The 25011-nt window shown below is 39.4% G+C and overlaps 1 protein-coding gene and 1 long non-coding RNA gene across 3 annotated transcripts in view; both read right to left on the bottom strand.

Annotated features, from left to right (window-relative positions):
- Positions 1-18950, bottom strand: CISD2 (CDGSH iron sulfur domain 2). Its single transcript, XM_012436481.2, has 3 exons — positions 18788-18950; positions 3090-3304; positions 1-1067 (listed from the first exon to the last, which is right to left on the bottom strand). Exons 1-3 carry the CDS (start codon positions 18888-18890, stop codon positions 978-980), a joined length of 408 nt encoding a protein of 135 aa, XP_012291904.1. The 5' UTR covers positions 18891-18950; the 3' UTR covers positions 1-977.
- Positions 18951-19018: 68 nt separating this feature from the next.
- The window catches only part of LOC105706265 (uncharacterized), a 38001-nt gene continuing 32008 nt past the window's right edge, over positions 19019-25011 (bottom strand). The window contains exons 4-5 of one of the 2 annotated variants that reach the window (XR_010345402.1): positions 24691-24788; positions 19019-19179 (exon numbers count right to left, since the gene is read on the bottom strand). This is a non-coding gene — a long non-coding RNA (uncharacterized LOC105706265). The remainder of the gene's footprint in view (positions 19180-24690; positions 24789-25011) is intronic. The other variant, XR_010345401.1, reaches the window with a different exon arrangement.

Below are 25011 nucleotides of genomic sequence, written 5' to 3' on the forward strand. Positions count from 1 at the left end.
TTTTGTAAACAAATCTTTTATACTGTAAATAACTGTTCCTCAATGGAACTTTTTATATCCAGTTTACTTCTTTATTCTAAAGTCTAAAGTTGGGATATTCATATTAAATATACAACAATCTCTATAAAGCAAAGAGTCCATCTCTGTGAAAACACAAGTAATTCTTTTTTTGTTGTTTTTTTTTGAGACGGAGTCTCACTCTGTTGCCCAGGCTGGAGTGCAGTGGCACGATCTCGGCTCACTGCAATCTCTGCCTCCTGGGTTCAAGCAATTCTCCTGCCTCAGCCTCCCGAGTAGCAGGGACTACAGGTGTGTACCACCACGCCCAGCTAATTTGTTTCTATTTTTAGCAGAGACGGGGTTTCACCATATTGGCCAGGATGGTCCTGATCTCCTGACCTTGTGATCTGCCCGCCTCGGCCTCTCAAAGTGCTGGGATTACAGGCGTGAGCTACTGCACCCAACCAAAAACACAAGTAATTCTTGATGGCAATATTTTTCTTTACATAATTCATCTAAACACAATGAAGTGTGGAAGGCCAAAAGGAGAAAAAAACACTTCAGATTATCAAAACCAAAAGAGATGTGAAAAAACAATACATTTAACAGTGTAGGGGGTGGGAATTTAAATACAAGATCCTGTTGAAAATATTAATATTCAAAGAAACAAACAGCTTTGGAGCCATAGCCACAAGTTAGGTTTTCCTAAATTAAAATCAGAAGTGATTTTATTTTTAGAAGATACATTAATTCTTTGAAGTCAGAATAAGAGGCTTGACAATTTAATTTCTATATGTGACTGAATAGTCAAAGGATCAAATACAAACAGTAGCGCAGCAAGAAAATAAATTGGAAGAAATAATTGTTCAACCACTAATAATAATTAAGACCACCATTTAAAAATTTTCTATACACAAAGAATGAGAAAATATTGTTATAAGATTTTATACAATTAATTCAATCCTAATCTATTATTATTATACTTCTTTCTTCTTCAGTATTAGTGGACCCACATTATCTCCTGTCAATTCATTGTGTTTATTATGTGAACCATCGCAGGCAGGAAACTAAAAGAAAAAAGAATTATGAGTGTTATTTTAGAAATATGATTCATTAGGTAGAAATATTTGTGAAATGCTCTCAGAAAGAAAGCACATCACTTGCTAAAAAAAAAAACAACATATTGCTTTCCTGAGTAATAGATATATTCTACTCCAACTGAACCACATTCAAAATCTAACAATTTATGCAGTTACTTCATTATTTGATTTCAATTTAAAAAAAAAAAACCTATGACTGATTCCACATGAGTGACTAAAATAGACAAGGTTAAAAGAAAATCAAATAAGTTCTTGGTCATTTGTGGAGCTTAAAATTCAAGCTCACCTATTGCTTAATTTTAAAAGAATGGAATTTAATTCAAAATAACAATTTTTTATTGCTATAAAACTCAATGCATACCACACAATCTTTGAAAACAATTAAAAATTTATTTTAGGCTGGGGATGGTGGCTCACATCTGTAATACCAACACTTTGGGAAGTGGAGGTGGACAAATCCCTTGAAGTCAGGAGTTCAAGACCAGCCTGGCCAACATGGTAAGACCCCATTTCTACTAAAAATACAAAAATTAGCTGGGCATAGTGGCGCATGCCTGTGTCTCAGCTACTTGGGAGGCTGAGGTGGGAGAATTTCTTGAACCCAGGAGGTGGAGGTTGTAGTGAGCCAAGATCATGCCATAGCACTCCAGCCTGAGTGACAAAGCAAGACTCTGTCCCCAGCAAAATTAAATAAATAATAATAATAAACTTAATTCACTCATAACCCATCAAGATATAGGTAATAATTAACATTTTGGTATATTTTTTCCTCTGCATTCACTATGTGTATTCATTTTTTAAACAAAATTGGGATCTTACTGTAATATGCTTTTTTACTTGTGTTATATCAGGATCTCATGTTATTATATATCCTTTAAAAACATGATCATTCCTGTTTTATCAGATAGTTAGTTTATAAAAATTTTGCTATTACAAAGGATGCCGTGATGAACAATAAACCTCAGTAAACTGATGTACTTAAAACCTCAAATAGGGCCAGGCGCGGTGGCTCATGCCTGTAATTCCAGCACTTTGGGAGGCTGAGGTGGGTGCATCGCCTGAGATTGGGAGTTTGAAACCAGCCTGACCAACGTGGAGAAACCCCATTTCTACTCAAAATACAAAATTAGCTGGGCGTGGTGGTGCGTGCCTGTAATCCCAGCTACTTGAGAGGCTGAGGTACAAGAATCGCTTGAACCCAGGTGGCAGAGGTTGCAGTGAGAGGCGATCGCATCACTGCACTCCAGCCTGGGCAACGAGAGCGAACCTCCATCTCAAAAAACAACAACAACAACAACAAAACCTCAAATAATCTATGATCAAGTACAAGAAAACAGATTTTTGTCAACTATTTATAGTACTTATCACTCTAAACTCCTTCCCACTTTAAAAATTATCTATAAATCATCTCACTTTTCAAAAACATGTAATGTTGTTATATCAGATTAAAACAAACCCTGAAGATTAGAGATTAAAAATTAAGTAACTCGTCCAGCCAAACTCATACTGTGACAAGTATCATATTTGAACACTATTTACTATGACATCAAAGCTTCTTTCCACTAAACCTTATGTCCTCTCTTAAAGAATGTGCATTTTAAAATACATGTTTTATTACTTTTCAGAAATAGGTTCCATTTCAAATATTCTCTCATTGCCCACATCAAGTGTATTTGTGTTTGTCTATTTTTATTTTAGGAATTATGATTATGATAATTATAAATAAAATTCAATATATGATAAATTTTATAGTTCTAGATAAATGCCAAACATTGCAAAAGCATGAGATTTTTATTCTTTACTGCTCCAACTTTCCTAATGTAGGTAGTATCTATCATGAAATAAAACTTCAACTTAGGAATATGCTCTTTCAATACCAAATATTACAGAAAAGTCTCTCATCTTACAGAACATCAAAACTGGGGATTTAAGAGGCAAAACAATCCTATCACTGCAAAATTTCAGTGTGCATGTAAACAGACATCTTACCGTCTTAGAACGCCAACACCTACAATAAGCTGCTTTGGTAAGGCACAGATCTTCAATGTTTATTTCATTCACTACTTTCGGATTTTCCTTTTGTATTTTAAGATTAATCAAGCTATCCTTCTGTTGTTTTTTCTTCGGGAGGAATGGACGAACTGCAAGGTAGCCAAGAAGTGCAAGTACACCAAGGAAAGGCAGTAACCGGAGCCATTCTGAAACTAAACATGTAGACTTGTCAGAACCTGTAGTGCCTTTGGAAAATAACTCAAAATAGCATGTCTAGAATCATTCCTGAGCTTATTCTTTATATGTTACTTTTCACATTAATTCCTTTTTAATGGGTTCATAAAACTGTGAATAAACAACACAGTCAAGCCAGCTCTACCAAGGACTACTTTATTTTATTTACGGGCTAATTTGAGACCCATAAAACAAGAAACTTAACTTTTCAGAAATAGGTTCCATTTCAAATATTCTCTCATTGTCCACATCAAGTCTATTTGTGTTTCTCTATTTTTATTTTAGGAATTATGATTATGATAATTATAAATAAAATTCAATATATGATATATTTTATAGTTCTAGAAAGCATTTCGACTCACATCTCCTTAATACTATGTCTAAAATCATACAACAATATCTGCAAAATTTTTACACTGATCCATAATATCAGACAGAACATGTCCTCTGATGCTTTAAGGTACATTTTTGGTAAATGTTGCTAAGGAGCACTAAAATATTGTGTAAAAGCTACTGTTTTAAAGAATACAAACTGTCTATGTTGAATGTTCTCATTTTAACATACATCTCATTCCATGAACTTCACTTAAAGCCTTCTGGAGCACCCAGCCTGTCTCAAGAGGACAGGGAATATAAGTGACAAAAACGAAATAGTCGCTATGCCTGTGGAGACAAACATACCAGGAAACCAAGATAAATGTTTCAACACACATTTATCGAAGCTGTGCTAGCGCCCTGCCTCTGCTGGGCTCCTTTCTATTCTTACAGAATTATCAGTTAACTTCCTTCACTGAATGCCCAATCTGATACCTTGCTAGGCACTATGCAGAAATAGCTTAGTTGAGAAGAGAGCAAAACAGGAAGTATACTAATGCATGCTAATAAATATTAAAGATAAATGATCAGATTATGCTAAGAGTATAATGGCACTAGCTCATTTAACACTATGTTAGCTTAACAACTATATTTGGTAGGCATCATTATTATCCCCATTTTACATACAAGAAAACTGTAGCCTAAGCAGGTTTAGTCCAGGGCAGCCTAAATCCAAAGCCTGTTGTCAGTTATCATTAATCAAACCCAATAGATCTAAAATTAAAATCTGTTCCTCTCTTGGTAAAACTACTCTTAAGAGATAACTGTACTATTTTACTATTGAAGGACTTAATACCAACTCTTCCAAAATGGAATTATTTTTGATATAACATCATGCCAAAGAAATCTAAATGAAAAAACCTACTTACCTACCATTTGCATAGATAGCACCTATAAGAGTGGCTGGCAGAGAAGACACACTAAATGGTAGCTTTTATTCAGAGATTATAGAGATTGGTGAGGAAGTACTAGCAACTCCTTTGAAAAAAATATTTTGCCCAACAACTTGACGATGCTATATGGTGAAAATCTTCAGCAATATCATCTTGGCGTCACCAGAATAAACTCTGTAAAAGTATGTACTTTGCCTGTCATGTTGGCTATCACATTCTCATGACAAAAGTGGAGATACTCCAAATAGATTCTTTGAGTGAATGAAAGCTCTGGAGATGACAGAACTGTTTCCTGGGGGAGAAGGAGGCCTATGAATAGATGTGTGCTACTCAATATGGGCACCGATAGCCATACTGTTTAGATGTGTACCCAAGAATTTCTATTAATCAGGTATGGTGGGATGACAGACTTGTAGAAACTGCCTTGAAATAACCATTTATTACTTACAGTTAAAGAGGAAGAGATACACTATGCAACGCAGGGCCACATGAGGAGGTACTAGGGTTAATCAGAAGGAAGAAACAGGAAAGGGAAAGGCATGGGCATAGGCCTTTATTGTGGTTTCCATGGAAAAGGCAAGGCAAGAAACTGTTTAGGACTTCCCAGCTTAGTGGGTTCTGGGCAAAAGCAGTGGTGCCTAGTTGTCTCCTAACTGTCCTTGGGGTGATTTAGGACAGGGGAAATACTGACTTCATGTGTAAGAGTTAGATAAAGGAGGTGGTTAGGGGCATGGGCTTTGGACTGGTTGGTTTGCATACGAAAGGCGTGCTCACAGGCAAGTTATTTAATGTCTCTAGGAATTAAATTGTCTCCACAGTCAACAAGGCCCCTAAGATGTTAAATAAAGCATCATAAAATACAGAAAGTTGAAAACATGGTTAATATACACATGTGGCTATTCACATGTAAATAAATTAAGTAAAATGCTGTTTCTAAGACACACTGGTCACCTTTCAGAGGCTCAATAGCTACATGTGACTAGTGGCTACTATATTCAACAATACAGAGAACATTTCCATTACCACAAAGTTTTACTGGACAGTGCTGCTATAGATCATCGGTCTATAAAGTGCCATCTCCACAGATTGGCAAGGCTACCTTTCCAGCTTCAGCTCCCACCAACATTGTCTCCTCATGTCCCTGAAGCCAGTCAAAGCTACTGTCTAGTAACAACCTTCCTGAGTTCTTTGCACATGGAGTTCCTTCTGTTTCACCTGACTCATTTGCATAGACCCTTCAGGACTAGGGTCAAATATTACTTCCTCCTGAAGTCTTCCTCGATTTCACAAAGCAGAATTAATCACTTCCTCCTGTGTTTCCAAGCTGCATTCCTCATGTTTCTGCTTCCATATTATTGTAATCACTTGTTTCTAAAGTTGTCTCTTCTATAAACCTGTGAGAAAAGAAATTGTACTCTTCCCAGCACAAAGTAGATGCCTCAGATGTTTACTGACTGACTTACAGAAAGAATGAACGAGCACAAATGTCACTCACTGTCTCACTCACCATATTGTCCTGTAATTTGTATTTATACTTATCTTCTAGATCAGGCAATGAATGTCTTAGTTTGCAATTGGCCCCAGCAACCAGTATGTAACTTGAAATAGCAGTCATTTAATAAATGTTTGTTCAATGTAGAATAACATTAAGTTTTATTGTACATATTACAATATTTTAGAAGTGATAAGAGCTTAAATTTATCAAAAAGCAAGAGAATGGTAATGTAAAGATGAAAACCTTAACTTTATTTATTTATTTTTGTGACAAGATTTCACTCCATTGCCCAGGCTGGAATGCAGTGGCACATTCTTGGCTCACTGCAACCTCCACCTTCCCAGGCTCAAGCTAGCCTCCTGCCTTAGCCTCCCAAGCAACTGAAACTACAGGAGTGCACCACAACATCTGGCTAACTTTTGTATTTTTAGTAGAGATAGGGTTTCACCATGTTGACCAGGCTGGTCTAGAACTCCTGATCTCAAGTGATCCGCCCGCCTCAGTTTCTGAAAGTCCTGGGATTACAAACGTGAGCCACTGTGCCTGGCTGAAAACCTTAACTTTAGACTCTTAAAACAGCATTTCCTAACTTAACCCACAAATCTCAAGAACAAATAGCATTAATACTGTTTTAAAATCCACTTCAGAAAATATTCTTTTGAACACTTAATTCCTTGGTAAAACACTACACTTAAAAATACAGCAATGAGAGGTACTATTACCTCCTACAAAAAGTAGTAACTTACCAAAGTCTTAACATAATCTGCTTTTTAAAGATAACCACAGTGTAACTACTGAAAAACTTTATAAATGAAAGCAACACAGCTTGAAAAGCTCGATTCAAATGACTCTGTACATATTTATGGGGTACATGTGATATTTTGATATATGCATACGATGTTAATAAAATCAGTGTAACTGGGATATTCATCACTTCAAACACTTACCATTTCTGTACACTGAGAACATTCCAAATTTTCTCTTCTAGCTATTTTGAAATAGCTAAATTATTGATAACAATAGTCACCCTGTTATGCTACTGAATACTAGAACTTGTCCTATAGTGCCCATTAACCAACCTCTCTTCATTCTCTCCTCCCTAACCTTCCTGGCCTCCGGTTACTACCATCTGACTCTCTATCTCCATGAGATCAACTTTATTAGCTCCCAGATATGAATAAGTCATAGAATATTTCTCTTTCTGTGAATTAAGGCTGATTTTACATGAAGAAAGATAAAATATAGAAAAATCGAACAAGAAACTTTTAAACATTTAAAACATGCTAGTCCTTACAGACCTGTTTCATATATATTCACCTATTACAGATATTTTAGACACTTCGAAAGAACACATTACTAACTATAAATAATGTGCAAAATAATTGATTTTTTTTTTGAGAGAGAGAGAGTCTTGGTCTGTCGCATAGGCTGGAGTGCAGTGGTACAACCTCAGCTCACAGCAACCTCCACCTCCCATGTTCAAGCGATTCTTGTGCCTCAGTGACCTCCTGAGTAGCTAAGATTACAAGCGTCTACCACCATGCCCATCTAATTTTTGTATTTTAGTAGATACAGGGTTTCACCTTGTTGGTCAGGCTGGTCTCAAATTCCTGACCTCAGGTGATCCGCCCACCTCGGCCTCCCAAAGTGCTGGGATTACAAGTGTGAGCTACTGTGCCTGGCCAAATAAAATAATTTAATGTTTTGGGTTTTTTTTTTTTTTGAGACAGTCTCACTCTGTTACCCAGGCTGGAGTGCAGTGGCATGATCTTGGCTCACTGCAACCTCGGCCTCCTAGATTCAAGCGATTCTTGTGCCTCAGCCACCCAAGTAGCTGGGATTACAGTCATGTACCATCACACCCAGAAAATTTTTGTATAAAATAATGTATTTTATTCAGCATATTTTTGTCTTAGGATTTTAACGTTTATTTATTTGGTAAATGTATCTCTTTTTTTGGTGTATAAATACATAGGCTGTAAATGCTTAACAAAATAAGCCTCTATTGTATTTTTTACTTAATGGGATGTCAGATTATTATATTATTTCCCCAACTCCTTAATATCATTTGGAAACATAAACTTTAATGGCTACATCTACCTATCATGTTCCCCAGTCATAACATAAGAGATATAAGGGGGCTGGGCATGGTAGCTTCATGCCTGTAATCACAGCACTTTGGGAGGCTGAGATGGGCAGATCACTTGAGGTCAGGTGTTTGTGACCAGCCCGGTCAACATGGTGAAACCTTGTTTCTACTAAAAACACAAAAAATTAGCTGGGCATGGTGGCACACACCTGTAATCCCAGCCACTCGGGAGGCTGAGGCAGGAGAATGACTTGAACTCTCAAAGCGGAGGTAACAGTGAGCCAAGATCTCGCCACTGCACTCCAGCCTGGGTGACAGAGAGAGACTCTGTCTCAAAAAAAAAAAAAAAAAGAGAGAGATGTAACAGGGACCTTATTATGTCTGGATCACCTGTGTCCCCAGTGCCTATATAATGTCTGGCTCAATTTATTTAACTTACTTTTGATTGAAGTGTAATTTACAGTTCAGCTTATTGAGCTTTGTGGAGATTTTGTTTTGTTTTGTTTTTTGAGACAGAGTGTCTGTTGCACAGGCTGGAGTGCAGTGGCATGATCTCATATCACTGCAACCTCTACCTCCCAGGTTCAAGTGATTCTCCTGCCTCAGCCTCCCAGGTAACTGGGATTACAGGCGTCTGCCACAGTGCCACGCTAATTTTTATATTTTTAGTAGAGATGGGGTTTCACCATGTTGGCCAGGCTGGTCTCAAACTCCCGACCTCAAGTGATCTGCCCACCTCAGCCTCCCAAAGTGCTGAGACTACAGGTGTGAACCACAGCATCTGACCGAACTTTGTGTTGGTTAAGCACTCGGTTTGATACCACCTAAGACAAAATATATTTTCATCGCCCCAGAAAGTTTGCTCTTGTAGTACCTTTCTATTCAATCCTCCCTTTCTGATATTTATTAAGGGCTTACTAAACATTTTCTTTTCTTTTTTATTTTAAGACTAGTCAAGTGCAGTAGTGAGAAGGGGGAAAAAGTAGAACAAGGAGTTCAATCTGTAACTGACTGTGATCAACTGAGATAACTCACTACCTTCGGACTAGCCACTAAACATTTTCGGAAAGAAGAAATCAATTTCCTATTGTGAAAAACATTTTTCAATGTCTTGCTGTATTACTACAAAAATTGTTTTACTATGTAATTATTAAGTACCTACTAATATGGTTTGGCTCTGCATCCCCATCCAAATCTCATCTCAAATTGTAATCCCTATAGTCCTCACGTCAAGGGAGGAATCTGGTGGGTGGTGATTAGATCATGTGGGCAATCTCCCCCATGCCATTCTCCTGATAGTGCGTTCTCACAAGGTCTGGTTTTAAAAGGGACTCTTCCTGCTTTGCCCTTCACTCATCTCTCTACTGCCTTCTTGTGAACAAGGTGCCTTCTTTCCCTTCCGTTATAATTGTAAGTTTCCTGAGGCCTCCCCAGTCATGCGTAACTATGAGTCAACTAAAATTCTTTCTTTTCTAAATAACCCAGTTTGGGGTAGTATTTTTATGTTTTTAATTTATTTATTTTATAGCAGTGTGGAAACCAACTAATACAGTAAATTGGTGTCACAGAGAGTGGAGTACTGCTATAAAGGTATCTGAAAATGTGGAAGCATTTTGGAACTAGGTAACTGCCAGAGGTTGAAACACTTTGGAGGGCTCAGAAGACAGTAAGATGTGGGAAAGTTTAGAACTTCCTAGAGACTTGTTGACGGTTTTGACCAAAATGCTGACAGTGATATGGACAATAATATCCAGGCTAATGTGGTCTTAGATGGAGATGAGGAACTTATTGGGAAATGCAGCAAAGGTCATTCTTGCTATGCTTTAGCAAACAGACTGGTGGCATTTTGCACCTGCCCAAGAGAGCTATGAAACCTTGAACTTAAGAGAGATGATATGAAATTGAAACTTATGTTTAAAAGGGAAGCAGAAAATAAAACTTTGGAAAATGTGCAGCCTAATGATGCAATAGAAAAGAAAATCCCATTTTCTGGGGAGAAATTTAAGCTGGCTGCAGAAATTTGCATAAGTAACAAGGAGCCAAATATTGTCAAGACAATGGGGAAAATGCCTCCAGGACATGTCAGAGGTCTTCACAGCAGCCCCTCCCATCACAGGCCCAGAGGCTTAGAAGGAAAAAATGGTTTTGTGGGCCAGGCCCAGGGCTTTGCTGCTTTGTTGCTTTGTGCAGTCTTGGGACTTGACACCATATGTCCCAGCCATGGCTAAAAGGGGCCAACATACAGCTTGGGCCATTGCTTCAGAGGGTGCAAGCTCCCCTGCAGGTGCACAGAAGTCTAGAATTGATGTTCAGAAACCTCTGCCTAGATTTCAAAGGATGTATGGAAACACATGGATGTCTACGCAGAAGTCTACTGCAGGGGTGGGGACTTCATGGAGAACCTCTGCTAGGGCAGTGCAAAGGGGAAATGTGTGGTTGGAGCCCCCAACAGAGCCCCCACTGGGTCACTGCCTAGTGGAGCTGCAACAAGACTACCTGCTTCAGACCCCAGAATGGCAGATACACTGACAGCTTGCACCATGCATCTGAAAAAGCTGCAGGCACTCAATGCCAACCTATGAAGGAGCTGCCCAAGGCCATGGGAGCCTACCGCTGGCATCGGAGTGCCCCAGATGTGAGACATGGAGTCAAGGGAGACTATTTTTGAGCTTTACGATTTAATGACTGCCCCGCTGGATTTCAGACTTGCATGGGCCCTGTGGCCCCTTTGTTTTAGCCAATTTCTCCTATTTGTAATAGGTGTATTTACCCAATGCCTGTAGTACCATTGTAGCTTAGAAGGAACTAACTTGTGTTTTATTTTACTGGCTCATAGGTAGAAGGGACTTGCCTTGTCTCAGATAAGACTCCGTACTGTGAACTTCTGAGTTAATGATGAAATGAGTTAAGACATTGGAGGATTGTTGGGAAGGCATAATTGGTTTTCAAATGCAAAATGGGTGTGAAATTTGGAAGGGGTCAGGGGTAGAATAATATGGCTTGGTTGTGTGTCCCCACCCAACTCTCACCTCTTGTAATCCCCATAATTTCCACATGTTGAGGGAGGAAACTGGTGGGAGGTGATTGGATCATGGGGGCGGTTTTCCCCATGCTGTTCTCATGATAGTTAGTTCTCATCTGGTTTTATAAGGGGCGCTCTTGCCCTTTCAGTCCTCACTCTTATCTCTCCAGGCTCCTTGTGAAGGTGTCTGCATTCCCTCCCACCATGATTGTAAGCTTCCTAAGGCCTCCCTAGCCATGCAGAACTGTGAGTCAACTAAACCTCTTTCCTTTATAAATTACCCATTCTTGGGTAGTATCTTTTTTTTTTTTCAGACAGAGTCTCGCTCTGTTGCCAGGCTGGAGTGCAGTGGTGTAATCTCAGCTCACTGCAATCTCTGCCTCCCAGGTTCAAGCAATTCTCCTGCCTCAGCCTCCAGACTAGCTTGGATTACAGGTACTTGCCACCACACCCAGCTAATTTTTTTGCATTTTTAGTGGAGATGGGGTTTCACCTTATTGACCATGATGGTCTCAATCTCCTGACCTCATGATCCGCCTGCCTCGGCTTCCCAAAGTGCTGGGATTACAGGCATGAGCCACTGCGCTCAGCCTCTTGGGTAGTATCTTCATAGCTGTGTGAAAATATACTAATACAGCTACTATGTAGAGATACTGGGCTGAATTCAAATATACTAGCTGTCTTATTTATCTCTACATAACCAGTGCTTAGTATAGTGCTTTGCACAAAACAGGACTTCAGTAAATAACTAATTCAGTTTATCTGTGGTATAAATCCAGCTCTTCATATGCTTGGAACCAGGTTTCTTTTGTCTGTAAAGCAGGAATAACTACTGTAAGTTCATTTGTTCAACAGTATTTACTTAGTACCCACCGCACTCCACAAACTGCACTATGTGGGGATACAGGCTAATAGTTAGATAAGGTCCCTTCTCTCATAGGGTATCTATTTCAGAGGAGAGACAATAAGTGAACAAACAAGATGATCACAGACTGTAGTAACTGTTATAAAGGAAATAAAGGATGATATAAGAGAAAACGAAACTAACCTGAGGCAGAGTAGTAGGTTGGCTGCAATTTTAGGTAAGGGGTCAGGGATGGTTTCTGAAAAATAACCTTTAAGCAGATACCTAAAGAATGAGAAGCCAGGGACTTGAGACCAGAATTTTCAAGGCATAGAAAAAAGTAAAGAATCTTCTAACTTCATAGGATTGTTGGGAGAAACGAATGAAGTAGGAACCCACTCAGTAAAAACTACAGAACACAATTCAAACTATTAATGCATTCTGTCTTAAAACTATACAGTTAGGTAAATATTTGCCTCCTCCTCAACTAAACAAAAAATCCCTAACTCCCCACCCTTTAAGAGACTTACATAAACTAAGACCTCAATAAATTTTAGCCTAATTGAGTTTGTACTCCAATAAACTGGCATTTGAGATAATTCCTATAAGGTCTGGACTTATTTTGTCTTTGTTCGTGGCTTATGAATAGTAACAGTGTAAGTTAAAATACAGGAAGACTACATAAAATATTTAAGAAAAAAACTTTCAGCACCTTCTAAAACGTAATGCCTCACTCACATGTATCAAGTGATGGGAGAGGTACTGAAGATGCAAAAATTATAAAACACAGTCCCTACCAGAAGGGAGCTTGCCTTTTAGTATGGAACACAGACCTATAAAAAAGGATTATAGTACTGTATAGTATGAGCAATCATACAGAAGCAATGCAGAGGCAGAAGTGATTCACTCCTTACTGGGATGAGCAAAAACTGTACAGGTGTTGATACTTAAATAGGTTTCTGAGAGATAAAGAGTACAGAAATTCATGGGAATATGGGAGGAGGAGCTTCATTCCACGCAGAGGTATGACATACATGAAGCATCTGGGAAACTAAGCAATATGGTATTGCTAGAATATAACGAAAGGGAACTGTAGAACTAAGCAGGTACCATATGATGACAAGCTCTGATATTCAATAGGTAGGTAGGAATTTACCCTGTGCATAATAGGAAACCACTGAAATATTTGAATGTTAACCTAACTAGGAAATTGTCTACCTATGAAGTCACTCTGGTATCAGATGGAAGATGGATTAGAGGGCCACAGGAATAGCACTGAGGGCTAGTAGAAGAAGACAAGGCAAGACAACCTGTTGGAAATCCATGAAAATGGTCTGGAAGAAAATAGTTTGAGATAAAACTAAGGCAGTGGCCATTAAAGCAGAGAAGAGAGAACAAATGTGAGTAGTGTCTACTAGGATTCCCTAAATTGCAGAGAACAATATGTTTGTGCTTGCATTTTTTGTTTTCTTTTTTAGCTTAAAACAACAGAAATGTATTCGCTCACAGTTCTAGAGGCCAGAAGTCCAAAATCAAGGTGTCAGCATGGTTGGTTCCTTCCGGAGGATCTGAGGGAGAACCTGTGGTGTCCATTAGCTTGAAGGACTACATCCCAGTCTCTACCTCCAACTTCATTCACATGGTGTTCTCCCCTTGTGTGTGCCCAAATTTCCCTTTTAAAATATTTTAATATAATTTCGACTTTTATTTTAGGTTGAGGGGGTAAATATGCAGGTTTGTCACGTGGGTATATTGTGTGATGCTGAGGTCTGGAGTACGACTGATCCTCTCACCTAGGTAGTGAGCACAGTACCCAATAGTTTTCAACCACTGCCTTCCTCCCTCCCTCCCCTTTAGCAGTTCCCAGTGTCTACTGCTGCCATCTTTGTGTCCATGAATACTCAATGTTTAGCTCCCAGTTACAAGAATATTTGGTTTTCTGTTAATTTCCTTAGAAAAATGGTCTCTAGTTGCATCCATATTGCTGCAAAGGATATGATTTTGTTCTTTTTTATGTTTTGCCAATTTTTTTTGTTGTTGTTTGAAGACACAGTCTCACTCTGTTGCCCAGGCTGGAGTGCAATGGCACCATCTTGGCTGCAACCTATGCCTCCCAGGTTCAAGCAATTCTCCTGCCTCAGCCTCCTGAGTACCAGGGACTACAGGCATGTGCCACCACACCCAGATAATTTTTTGTATTTTTAGTAGAGACGGGCTTTCACCGTGTTAGCCAAGATGGTCTTGATCTCCTAACCTCATGATCCACCCACCTCTGCCTCCCAAAGCGCTGTGATTACAGGCGTGAGCCACCACACCTGGCCTATAAAAATATTTTATACTTCTTCTCCGAGAAGACACCAAATGGCGAATGACTTCAATGGGGGACAGTGGGGGGGGGACCGAAGGCCCCAGGGGCCCACAGTGGCTTCCGCCGAGGTTTCTGCGGAGGTTTCCTGCGGAGGTTTCAGCAGTGGCATCCGGGGCCCAGGTTGTGGCAGCGGATGAGGCCAGGGTCGGGGCCTAGGCTGTGGAGCTCGCCAAAGCAAGGCCGAGGATAAGGAGTGGATGCCCGTCACCAAGCTGGGCTACCTGGTCAAGGACATGAAGATCAAGTCCCTGGAGGAGATCTACCTCTTCTCCCTGCCCATCAAGGAATCTGAGATCATTGACTTTTCCTGGGGGCCTCTCTAAGGACGAGGTTTTGAAGATATTCGGGTGCAGAACCAGACAGCCAGCGCACCAGGTTCAAGGTATTTGTTGTCACTGAGGACTACAATGACCATTTCTAGGTGTTAAGTGCTACAAGGAGGTAGGCACTGCCATCTACGGCATCATCATCCTAGCCAAGCTCTCCGTTGCCTCCGTGCAGAGGCTACTAGGGGAACAAGATCAGCAAGCCCCACACTGTCCCTTGCAAGGTGACAGGCCGCTGCAGCTCTGTGCTTTTGCACCTCTTCCCCTCGGCCAGTGGCACTGGCATCATCTTGGCGCCTATTCCCAAGAAGCTGCTCATGATGGCCGGTATCAAATGACTGCTATACCTCAGCCAGGGGCTGCACTGCCACCCTGGGTAACTTTGCCAAGGCCAGCTTTGATGCCATCTCTAAGACCTACAGCTTCCTGACTCCTGACCTCTGGAAGGAGACTGTATTCACCAAGTCTCCCTATCAGGAATTCAGTGACCACCTTGTCAAGACTCACACCAAAGTCTCCATGCAGATGACTCAAGCTCCAGCTGTAGCTACAACATAGGGTTTTTATATAAGAAAAATAAAGTGAATTAACCCTAAAAAAAAATTTAACATACACAGAGACAAACTCAGATCTCAATAAGGAATTATATTCCACAGAACTAGAATTTTTCCATCTCAGATTTTCAAAAGTCTACATATAGCCATATCATTTTATGACACCACAAAAATAATACTGGCAGCTTGGTTGCTGGTTATTTTATATTTTCTCATTTATCATTTGTAGCTAAGCACAAAAATGATTTCTATTTCTTACCTGTAGAAAAGATAAAATACTTGCAATTCATGGCTTTACTGTTACTACTTAAAACCTAAATTAGGGCCGGCCACGGTGGCTCACACCTGTAATCCCAGCACATTGGGCAGCCAAGGCAGGCAGATCCCCTGAGGTCAGGAGTTCAAGACTAGCTTGCCCAACATGGTGAAACCCCGTCTCTACTAAAAATACAAAAAATTAGCCAGGCATGGTGGCATGCACCTGCAGTCCCTGCTACTCTGGAGGCTGAGGCACAAGAATCGCTTGAACCCAGGAGGTAGAGGTTGCAGTGAGCTGACACTGCACTCTAATACTAACAACAGAGTGAGACTCCATCTCAAAAAGCAAAATAAAACAAAAGCCTAAGTTAAATATAAATTAATCACAGTAATTTATCTTGAAAGTCTCACTCTTGAAAATGTGACATAAATGAAGATGGGTTGTTTCTGAAAAGTAAGAATTGCCTGTACTTAACTAGTATATGCTAATTAAAGTTCTCCATGTGTTTTCTAAGAATTCAGAGTCATCATAAAAAGGTCAATTGCTTTTAAAAAAGAAAAGCTAGATTTAAATAGGAAAGGAAACATAGGCAATAATAATGTGAACAGTATTGTTTTTTGCTCTAATTTTCATAGAAGAAAATGGAAATAGTTTTTGGTCTCCTAGACGTTTTAAACAATTGCTAAAAAGTTGTCTTCCAGGTTTTTATTTTAACAAGTCTACATTATGGATTATACAAGTAACTCACTTAAGAAAACCAAATGTCATTAACTGTTACAATCTATTCAGAATGGGAGACTGAGAGTGGAAAATAGCCACTGAAATTTTTCTTCCATAGTACTCCAAAAAAAACTCTGCAATTGTTTTGTCCAATCCAAAACAGGCTATCTTGTTTTTTTTCATAAAGCAGTTATTAGAAGTATGTTCATGTTTCCTGAAAAGACCAGTAATAAAATGAGAACTATTAACTATAGACATACTGTAATGGGACTTAAGTTAAATGTGTGTTATTAAAATACTTCTCAGAATTGTCATCATTTCTGAGAATCAGTCTTCATATTAAACATCTAACAACTTTAAAAAGGAAGTTACTATATATTCTGGATTTAAGAGGGAAAAGGTTTTGGTTGAGTTTTCTTAATGTCTTTAATAGGAATTAACTATTTGTTGATAATAGGGATCCTCAAGAAAAGAAAAGATACTTCTAAAATCTAGCCATTAAATCTAGTTTCATACTTTCTAGTTTTCTTCAATTATACTTGATCTACAGAAAATTGAAACTAATATACATACAGCCACCACCTGGAAAAAACATACATAATTCATTGGACATTTTCCTTTCTTGAAAAAACTCAACAGTTAACTTATGCAAATTAGTAAGAAAGTAAGTTGGCAAAAGGGTACAAATGTCACAAAACGATCATACCCTTTTGGCCTGGTATTGCTATTTTAGTGAAGACATTCAAGAGGGAGAAATATGACAACTGGTATTTGGTTACTTGCCAGTGAACTATTACATAATGAATTTTAAATAACAGGAACATTCCTAATTTCCAGCTGTACAGAATGAATGGTTAGACCCATTGTGATGTTAAAATTAAAATAAGTATTTAGTTAGGAAAAAAATGAGGATGACATTAAAATATGTAAAGTACTTAAAAAAAATCAGTGGGGAAAACGAAAATTTTATGAAATTGCTGCAGTTCTGTCAGAATAAACTAGTAGGATCAAAAGAATTTGATGTTTCTAAACACTTGATGTGAAACTTTTTCATTTTACTTTTGCATTGCTTTTGATGTTTAAATGTTCCTTTTTAATGTTTATTATTGTTACCATGCTTTCTATTCAATTGCAGGTTTTCTACTAAAACTCTTAATATTTAAAAAATGTTAAAATCTCACAATCAACTCAACAGAGCAGCTGTCTGACCATAATTTAATGAATCTCTAGATTTGGAAGACAATGTAACTATCATCTAGTTTATCCCTTCTGAATCTATCTACCACCCACCACCAGAGTTTTTGTTTGTTTGTTTTCTTCATCTTTGACAGGGGTTATCACCGAAGCACCACATTTGTTTGGGGAAAGCATTCTTTAATTAAAATTTTAAAAAAATCTTCCTTAGACTGAAATTTACCTCCCAATAACCTTCACCAATTTGGTTAATTTGGTATCAGTTCTATATTTTAGTCTACACAAATCTTATTTTTCTTATACCTGGTGCAACTGCTATATTTTAGGTCAGGTACTATAGATCTTCAGAACGTTCCTGGCGAGGCAACTCTATTTACCTCAATTATCTTAATTCATGTTTGCAACTCCCTGATAATCTAGGACATAGGAGTTGAATATTTGCTGATTTCTTCACTCTCCGACTCGTTCGAGTCTGGTTAGATATATCCCCCTTACAATGAAATGCTTGTAACTCAACAAAATCTCCCAAGTGTTGACTGCATTCTAGAGATTTTCATCCCTTAGATGTGAAATCCTCATGAGTTGTGGGTTCTTTAACTTAAGTGAGGGCCCTGAAGAATAGAATGCTACATATGTTCATTAAATTTCATTTTCTAAGATTTCACTCCTCATACCGGCCTTTGAATACTTTCTGGGTAAGGTATCTTTCTTCCAACTCAAGTTATCTCAACTGGCCATGGGACCGTAGAAACGAAGGTGACCTCAAATGCCCCCTTGATAGGTCAACTCTAACCTGAGGGAATGGAAGTTATCTCCTAATTTCGTTACTAAATAAAACGGTCATATACGTGTTACCCGTACGTCTATATTTTTACTTTCCCACACACTCCCACCCACACGCTGAGGGCACAACCCAGCCTATAGCTGGGGCGTCTGTTACAAGGCGCCTTAGATAACGACAACTTATCCCGCTTTAAAATAAGTACGCTACAAACAGCGATGAGCAGGACAGGAGATGAAAGAGACTGGCCAGCTCCCAACTCAGCTCCTCTCTGCAAAAACCTGGTTCCCTAGCCACTGAAGGACACCGGAAACAACTCCGGGGACAAAGGCCCGGGGCACTCAAGCCCCAGGAGGCTGCATCACTTGCGTTCCCGAGGCGGCTACGCCCGCGCGCGCAAACGTTCTCTGCGCGCGGGGGTCACGGGGTCACGTGCCAGGCGCCGAGCTCCGCCCCGCCCCTTGGCCCTAGGATTTTTACACCTCCTTCCCCCGCTCGGCGAGCGTGCAAGGATGGGGACTGGCTGACGGGGGAGGATTACCTGTGAGTCTCGCGAACCCGGTAATACTTTCGGGGACTGGGAGCCGCTTCAGATATGCGGGGAGCTGCACCTTCACGATGCGGGCCACGCTCTCCAGCACCATCCTGGCCAGCAGTGTCCACTCGTCTCCCGAGCCCCCTCCGCTCTGGTCAAGCCGCAGCGCCTGCGCCGAGAGCGGAAGCGGCCGGCGGGCACTCGCGGCCTCGGCCTGGGCGGCGGGCGGGGCGGGGGGCCTGGGTGGAGAGGTGACCTGCCGGGCGCCGATTGGCGGCGGACGAGTGACGTACGCGGGAACGGGCGGGTAGCGGGGCCCTCCTCGTAATCTGGTGTGAAGGTGGCCCTCCTGTTGGGCCTTTAACGTCTGCAGATGCTGGAGGCCAGCAGAAAGGATTCTGTGTGAGATGAGATAAGCATGTGAGAGTGCTTTCTAACCGGAAAGTGCCTTTCAAAAGTGAGTCCCTCTTGCTGTCTGTACTTCGTCCCCTCTCGCCCCGCCTCTTCCCCTACAGTTTAGGTGCTGTGGCCCTAGGGTTGCGTAGTCGCCCGCCAGTATCCTCCTCCCCCTACCCACATCGCAGTGCCTAATTTTACTCCTTCACCCCAAAGCCCAAGCTTAACAAAATAAAAATTAAAATATTTTAACTAAACCAGGAACTGCTTACAGATCTGCCCCTTGGCAACTTAACTGCAGCCCTGGCTCCAAAAACCTCTAGTTTTTGCCACTCAGAGAAGATTCATAGTAGTCTTTCCTGAGATATTTTCAGTTCCTTCCAAAGATCAGTTCTTAAGGTTAAAACCCTTAGGTAAAGTGGTAAAAGAATCTAAAGCCTTACGGTTTTCTTTTGTTGCAAGCTTCTGCTAAAGTCTAGAGCAGGGGGTCCAATCTTATGGCTTCCCTGGGTCACACTGGAAGAAGAATTGTCTTGGACCACACGTAAAATACACGAACACTAACGATAGCTAATTAGCTAAAAAAATAAAACTAAAAAACTCATAATGTTTTAAGAAAGTTGACAAATTTGTATTGAGTGGCATTCAAAGCCATCCTGTTGGGCAAGTTTGATCTAAAATATTCTTGAAGGTTTTGATTTTTTTTTTTTTAAATACAAGGCTCTATTGCCCAGGCTGTAGTGCAGTGGTGAGATCATAGCTCATTGCAGCCTCTAACTCCCAGGCTTTAAGGATCCTCCTGCCTCAGCCTCCCTAGTAGCTGGGACTACAGGTGTGTGATACCATGCCCAACTAATTAAAAAAATTTTTTTCTGTGTGAGATGGGGTCCCATTATATCGCCCAGGCTGGATAGTTGTTTTTATTAATATCTCTAAAAGATTTGAAAGATGAGAGGAGAAAATTTCAGTCCCTTGAAATACCTTTCTTGCTATGACTTTGTTTCATATTTTGGCTGAAGTCAGAATGTCCAAAGTCACATGCACTTGCTGATTGGATAACGTGTGATATCTTAATAACGTTTCTCATTATTTACAGTTCTCCACTTAACCAACAGCACATAATAATTAACTGCTTATGGTCCAGTATTTCATTTTGTATGACAGTGTAACAGCCAGTTATAGTAAATAGTTTTTATTTTTCCCCTTGCTGTTTTTATTTTAAAGTGAGAAAAGGAAGGAATTCTTTAAAGCAATCTTTCATTCTCTGGACTACATAAATTTAGTGTTTGTGATTGTCCTTCACTAAAAAAGAGTAACTGTCAGTAACAAGAGTTGACCGAAATAGATTGAATAATTTTCTATCATTATAACCTGTTCAAAATTGTTAAAGTAAAATTTACAATGGAAATTCTACGAAGATGTTTAAATACAGGTTCATGTTTTTGAGCTAGGTCAATACAGGAGATGATATATACAAAGTGATGATTAAAAGGTTGATGTTTAAGATTTCCTTTAGAGAGCTTCAAGTTTGGGGCTAAACCCTGGAGCTTTTTTATCCTGAAGATGTTGGAACATGAATAGCCTTATCCCCTGAACTATTCTGTTAGCTGTTAGCTTTAATTTCTGTGGATCTAGTGTAGAAGCACCCTTGGATACAACTAGGTACCCTCGTTAAGGTAGGGGTAGGTTGGAAGTGGGGTACATTACGGGAAGAAAAGCTTGGAAAAGGCATTACGTATTCGTTTCTTCTCTTAGAGGATCTGTCATCTTGACAAGGGCAAGATGTGCTGGGTTGAGTTCATTTTTCCCCTTAGTATTTTATAGTGAGAAAAGGAAAGAATTTTTTTAAAGCAACTTTTCATTCTCTAGACTGTATAAATTTAGTGTTCGTGATTGTTGTGTCTTAAGAACTGTTTTCTTAAGAACTCTACGCAGTTTTTCTTTAAAGAATTAAAAAATACATACCTCAGTTTAAAGATATAACATAGTGAAATGCTTAAGTGCCAAATGTACAGTTCCAGGTAACCGCCACCCACATCAATATATAGAATGTTCAACAGAGGGCTTTTTAAAAAGTGCCCCTTCTAACCACATCCACCACCATTACTGCTATTCCGTATTGCTGTGCATGTTTTTGACCCTCATATATACCTAATTATACAGTATGTAATTTTTTATGGCTGCCTTCCTTCCTCTTAGTCGTTTATGTGAAATAGATGGTTTGCTATTTTCAAGTAGAAAAAAATATAGTGAATGCAAGTCTATATGGATAAAAGGAGATAATTCCTAACCCCACCAATTTAAAAATCCCTATTATCCACTTATAAGGAATATTTTCTTAAATTCCTTTACTTTAAAATTTAAATCCTGTTTTCATTCATATTTTTACATTTGTATTTCATTTCCACAACCCTGCCTTCTTGGCTGTACATGCAACATGATCTAAAGATAATATTGCTCTAAATAGAAGTAACAGGCTTATCTGACCACCTTATGAGATAGTGTTTTTAGACTCCATCTTTAAAAAACAAAGAAACTGTGGCCAGAAAAGTCAAGATAAAGTAAATATGTAAATACAGTTAAAGGAGTCATTTTTTACTTTCAGGCACTTGAGTGAGGATCGGTAATCGTCTGCCTGTGTAGGTTTGTGTCCTAGCTAGGCCCAAGACTTATTTCTTTTATGCTTTTTTCCCATTAGCTCATCTAGTGCCCCAAATTCAAATATGATCATTAAGTTGATATAGCCCAAATCTCTATTTTCAGCCCAGATTTATTTGAGCTAATCTCAATTCTAGGAGGCTAATTCCAAATGCCTACTAGACTTCTCTTGACATCTTTGCCCACTGTGCTATTAGTTTGTTCATCAGTTTCACTAGTACATGTTTTCTGGAAAATACTACCTTGTTGGTTACATAGGTGTGGTCTCGGCTCACTGCAACCTCCGCCTCCCAGATTAGAGCCATTCTCCTGCCTCAGCCTCCCAAGGAGCTGGGACTACAGATGCCTACCACCATGTCCTGCTAATTTTTGTAGTTTTAGTAGAGACAGGATTTCACCATATTAGCCAGGCTGGTCTTGAACTCCTGACCTTGTGATCCACCCGCCTGAGCCTCCCAAAGTGCTGGAATTATAGACAAAAGTTATCACGCCCGGCCATGTATGTCTTTTTTTATGCTGAAATTTGGTTTAGGTGTAGTCAAGTGTATTCGTCCTTTTCTTTTTTTCTTTTTTCTTTTCTTTTCTTTTTTTGTTTTTTTTTTTTGAGATGGAGTCTCGATCTGTCTCCCAAGCTGGAGTGCAGTGGTGCAATCTTGGCTCACAGCAACCTCTGCCTCCTGAGTTCAAGCAACTCTCCTGCCTCAGCTTCCTGAGTAGCTGGGACTACAGGCGTGTGCCACCATGCCCAGCTAATATTTTGTATTTCTAGTAGAGATGGGGTTTCATCGTGTTAGCCAGGATGATCTAGATCTCCTGACCTCATGATCCGCCTGCCTCAGCCTCCCAAAGTGCTGGGATTACAGGTGTCAGCCACTGTGCCCAGCTTATCTTTTTCTTTATAATTTGTGTTCTGGGAGTCTTCTTTAAGAAATCTTTTTCCCAGGAGGCGGAGGTTGCAGTGAGCCGAGATTGCGCCATTGCACTCCAGCCTGGGTAACAAGAGCAGAACTCCGTCTCAAAAAAAAAAAAAAAAAAAGAAATCTTTTTCTACTCCTGAATCAAAAAGGTATTCATCCATGTTTTTGCTAAAAGTTTTAAACTTATATTCTTCATATTAGGGCTTTACTCAACCCAATATTTATTTTTTGTGCATGAGGAAGGGATCTACTCTTATCGGTTACTATTTTATATACAAACAATTCATTGTTCTAGCACCATTTATTGAAGAGTTAAACTTTTTATGTGTGTGGTTTGTAATGTCACTTATCTCAAATCAGGTTTCCACACATCCCTGGGTTGCTTATTCTCTTCCATTTCTGTACTTCTATAACCTCTATAACAATACCATACTGTCATAATTGCTGCAACTATATAAGTAAGTGTTAATATCCAGCAAGATAAGCTTCCCCACCTGTTTTCTTCAAATTGCACTGAGAATGCCTGGCCCTTTACTACTCTGTGAATTTCAGGGTCATCTTGTCAATTCATATGAAAAAACTTTTTATTGAAAATTAATTAGGGCCCCAGTTTTCTCCTCTGTGATATGGTGATAACAGTGATTATGACTAGATACAACTAATTTTGTAATGTACTCAATGAATGATTGTTATCATTATCATCTTTACCATCAGTGAATGACCCTTTACTCTGGCTTTGAGACCTTAAATTCAGAAATTTTCTCTCTGACCACCACCTCAACTAAACATTCTTTGACTTAGTGGTGAGACCCTCTCTTTTTCTACTCTTGTCAGCCCATTCCTGGATTTATTTATTTTTTTTATTCCTCACAGTTGTTCAAATCTTCACTATTCTACGTTAATAATTATGTCTTCTATTAACACTACCAGGTTTATTTTAGGCTCAGATGACCTTGATTTTTAGTTACCAGAGAAGCATTTTTTTTTACCATCATCTCTACTTGGTCATAATCCCTCCTATACTTAGCTTTTGTTCTATTCTCCAAATCTAACTGCTCCCTGTATTCTAGAGCTGAATTCCTCTAAGAACTTGCTTCATCAATTACCTCTCAAATTTTCATCTTTTTTGCTCTTTACTGGCCCTATAAATTGATGATTTCCAGGCTTTTAGATTTCATCAGCCAATAGATTTTTAAATTGGGAAGTCAAGGTAGGTTTGCCAATTTTTTATTTGGCCAAAAAAGGGCATTTAATAACTCTAACAGAACACTACTACTGTCAACTTACCGCAAGGATTTATATACAGCATTATAGTTAAGACTGTATACAGCATTATAGTTATAGACTCTTGGAACCACACTGTTTGGACTACAATTCTGATTCTACCAGGATAAATTATGTAACCTGTAAAAATATAGGTAATACCTACCTCTTAAGGTTATATTGTGTATATTCACTACATTAAGACATATATAGCAATTAAAACAGTACCTGGCACATATACATGCATAGTTAGTATGATCTTTCATCATCATCATTAATTTTTTTACATCATTATCAACTCATCTTTTTTATTCTTAGCTGCTCCTTGTTTTTTTCACAGTGAGTGATTTAGGTCTCCATGATCAATGTAATTATGTAATGTGTCAATACCAATAACATGGTTACTGAGTATTTAAGATTGTTATAAATATAAAATTCTTAAAGGAAGCCCATGCAGATTTCTGGAGCTTCTTCTCTGGATGTGGTTTGTTTGACTCCTCCAAATCTCATATTGAAATTTGATCCCAGCTGGTCATGATGACTCACGCCTGTAATCCCAGCACTTTGGGAGGCTGAGCTGGGCAGATTACTTGAGGTCAGGACCAGCCTGGCCAACATGGTGAAACCCCATCTCTACTAAAATTACAGAAATTAGCCAGGTGTGGTGGCGCATACCTGTAATCGCAGCTGCTCGGGTGGCTGAGGCATGATAATCACTTGAACTCGGGAGGTGGAGGTTGCAGTGAGCTGAGATTGTACCACTACACTCCAGCCTGGGAAACAGGATGAGACTGTCTCAAAAAAAGAATAAGAAATTTGACCCCCAATGTTGTAAGTAGGGCCTAGTGGGAGGTGTTTGGGTCATGGGGGTGGTTCCCTCCTAAATGGTTTGGTGCAGTTCTTGTGATAATTAGTTCTTCCTCTGCTTCTGTGAGAGATGGTTGTTAAAAAGTGCCTGAGGCCGCCGGGCACAGTGGCTCATGCCTGTAATCCCAG

Source organism: Aotus nancymaae, unplaced genomic scaffold (genome assembly GCF_030222135.1).
Source record: "Aotus nancymaae isolate 86718 unplaced genomic scaffold, 86718_ANA_hifiasm-v0.15.2.pri h1tg000033l, whole genome shotgun sequence".
Lineage (NCBI taxonomy): Eukaryota > Metazoa > Chordata > Mammalia > Primates > Aotidae > Aotus > Aotus nancymaae.